The sequence below is a fragment of the Priapulus caudatus genome, unplaced genomic scaffold (assembly GCF_000485595.1).
Source record: "Priapulus caudatus unplaced genomic scaffold, Priapulus_caudatus-5.0.1 Scaffold805, whole genome shotgun sequence".
NCBI lineage: Eukaryota > Metazoa > Priapulida > Priapulimorpha > Priapulimorphida > Priapulidae > Priapulus > Priapulus caudatus.
The window spans coordinates 104,831-106,874 of NW_014577866.1; the positions used below are offsets into that span (position 1 = coordinate 104,831).

The following is a 2,044-nucleotide window of genomic DNA, read 5'->3' on the forward strand; positions in this document are numbered from 1 at the left end:
TTATTTATTTATTTATTTATTTATTTATTTATTTATTTATTTATCTACTGTATCTTTAGTTACAGTAAAGCAAGTCAGTGCCAGCTGAATCCTGTTTTGACTGTTTTGACTTGAATCCTGTTGCCGCAGATAGGGGCCGTTTATTTGTTACTGCAGGGGCGCGCTGCAGCAGGGGCCAATATTTGCTGCTGCTGCTGCTTTGCTGCTGCAGGGGCGCGCTGCAGCAGGGGCCAGTATTTCCTGCTGCTGCTGCTTTGCTGCTGCAGGGGCGCGCTGCAGCAGGGGCCAGTATTTCCTGCTGCTGCTGCTCTGCTGCTGCAGGGGCGCGCTGCAGCAGTGGCCAGTATTTGCTGCTGCTGCTGCTGCTGCTGCTGCTTAGCTGCTGCAGGGGCCAGTTTATGTAGTGGTGTTGCGTGGGCCGGTTCATTCACCGCTGTTGCAGGGGTGGAGGTATGCTGCAGGGGCAGGATTTTTGCATGTTTTTTTTCCTTTTGCGACGTCAGATGACTTCGGAGGTCAAATCCAATGTGCCCATGTGGCAATGTGGCCAAAGTTACATCTAATGGCCACCCTTGGACGTAACTAGAGTGGCCTATATTCATTTGAATCGAGAACAGACAAACAGAGAAACTTCCACAAATATGTATTAGATGATACGAGATGTCGACGGTGACTTTCGCTTTATTTCTTCGCAATTTTTAATGGTTTAATGATTTTTTATTTAATGAAAGTGGAGTTATTATTGTTCAAAAATTATTGATAGGTTTGACAGACTATCTGCTTTGAAATTACGAAGGTCCGAGCGTGAAATCGGCAAGTCCCAGACCTCGGACTTGCCCTATTTTCAGCTCCCTGATTTCCTATTCATAATTCGTTTGTTCCTTTTGACAACTTGAAAAAGTGATTCAAGAGTCTTATATAATGTGTTCAGAATAGCTTAGAATGCACCAAAATGCACTTTTTTTTGAAATTTTCCATGGGAGCATGCCCCCGGACCCCCCCCCCCTAGCATGGCAATCACCTTTAGTGCTCGCATTGCTCACTCCTCGGATTGCTCAACCACCAAAATATTTTTTACCACTTTGCTGACCTTTTTGGCCAGGAGAAACACTGGTAGCCATCCGGGTGGTAGTTGCCTGGGTGGTAGTTGTCCTAGGGGAGTAGTTGTCCGGGTGGTGGTTGTCCTAGGGGGGTAATTGTCCGGGTGGTAGCTGTCTGGGGGGTAGTTGTCTGGATACGTGTTCTAAGATGGACGTGCAGCGGGATGTCTATGTGATCTTGTGCAGGTGTTCTGGCGTGGCCTGATGCCGACCCTCGTGCGTGCATTCCCTGTCAACGCAGCCTGCCTTGCCGTTGTCAGCATTTTTCTGCGCCTGACTAGACGACCCAAGAATGACGATGAGGGGAACGGGGCGTGAGCGGTGGCGGAGTAACACTCGAGTGGACACCGGTGCGGCGTAGTTGTGTACGTGGTTTCCATGACATGTTTACCGATACGTCTGCAGTAGACGTGTTGCAATTTATATATATTGTACTTTATAGTTATTTTATGAAGTAAAATTTATTTGTTATACTTGTAAAAAATACGAGATTCAATAGAAGATATATTCCAATTTTGTACAATTGAGTTCTTCACTGTGCTTTTATTGGGGTGTTGGCATTAATTGTATATAATGCATTGCATGGTAGACATTTATCCTACGTATAATATATGTTGTCTAGTGTTTCTCTTTCCTCTATTTACAAAACCTTTTCTCCCTCCTCTGTCTATTCTGCTACATATGGCTTCTTTCCCTGGTCTCGATATTCTGTTCTTCTCTATGTTTTACCCTCTACATTCTACACTTCTTTACGACCATCCTTTGTATCCCTGTTTCCTCCTCCACTTTCTTCCTTCCTCTACCTTCTCCCCTCTTCATCAATCTACACCTCCCATTGACATTTTTCCAATTTTCTTCATCAATCTCCATGCACCTCCCTCTCTACCCTCGCTCTACCCCCGATTACATTCTATCTCAATATTGATTAGCATGATTCATTTCTC

The 2,044-nt window shown here is 45.1% G+C and overlaps 1 protein-coding gene across 1 annotated transcript in view; it reads left to right on the plus strand.

Moving 5' to 3' along the window:
• The window catches only part of LOC106813659 (mitochondrial basic amino acids transporter-like), an 8,929-nt gene extending 7,430 nt beyond the window's left edge, over positions 1–1,499 (plus strand). The window contains exon 7 of the mRNA XM_014817855.1: positions 1,287–1,499. Within this exon, the coding sequence (XP_014673341.1) occupies positions 1,287–1,418 (132 nt within the window). The 3' untranslated portion in view covers positions 1,419–1,499. The remainder of the gene's footprint in view (positions 1–1,286) is intronic.
• Positions 1,500–2,044: the final 545 nt, after the last annotated feature.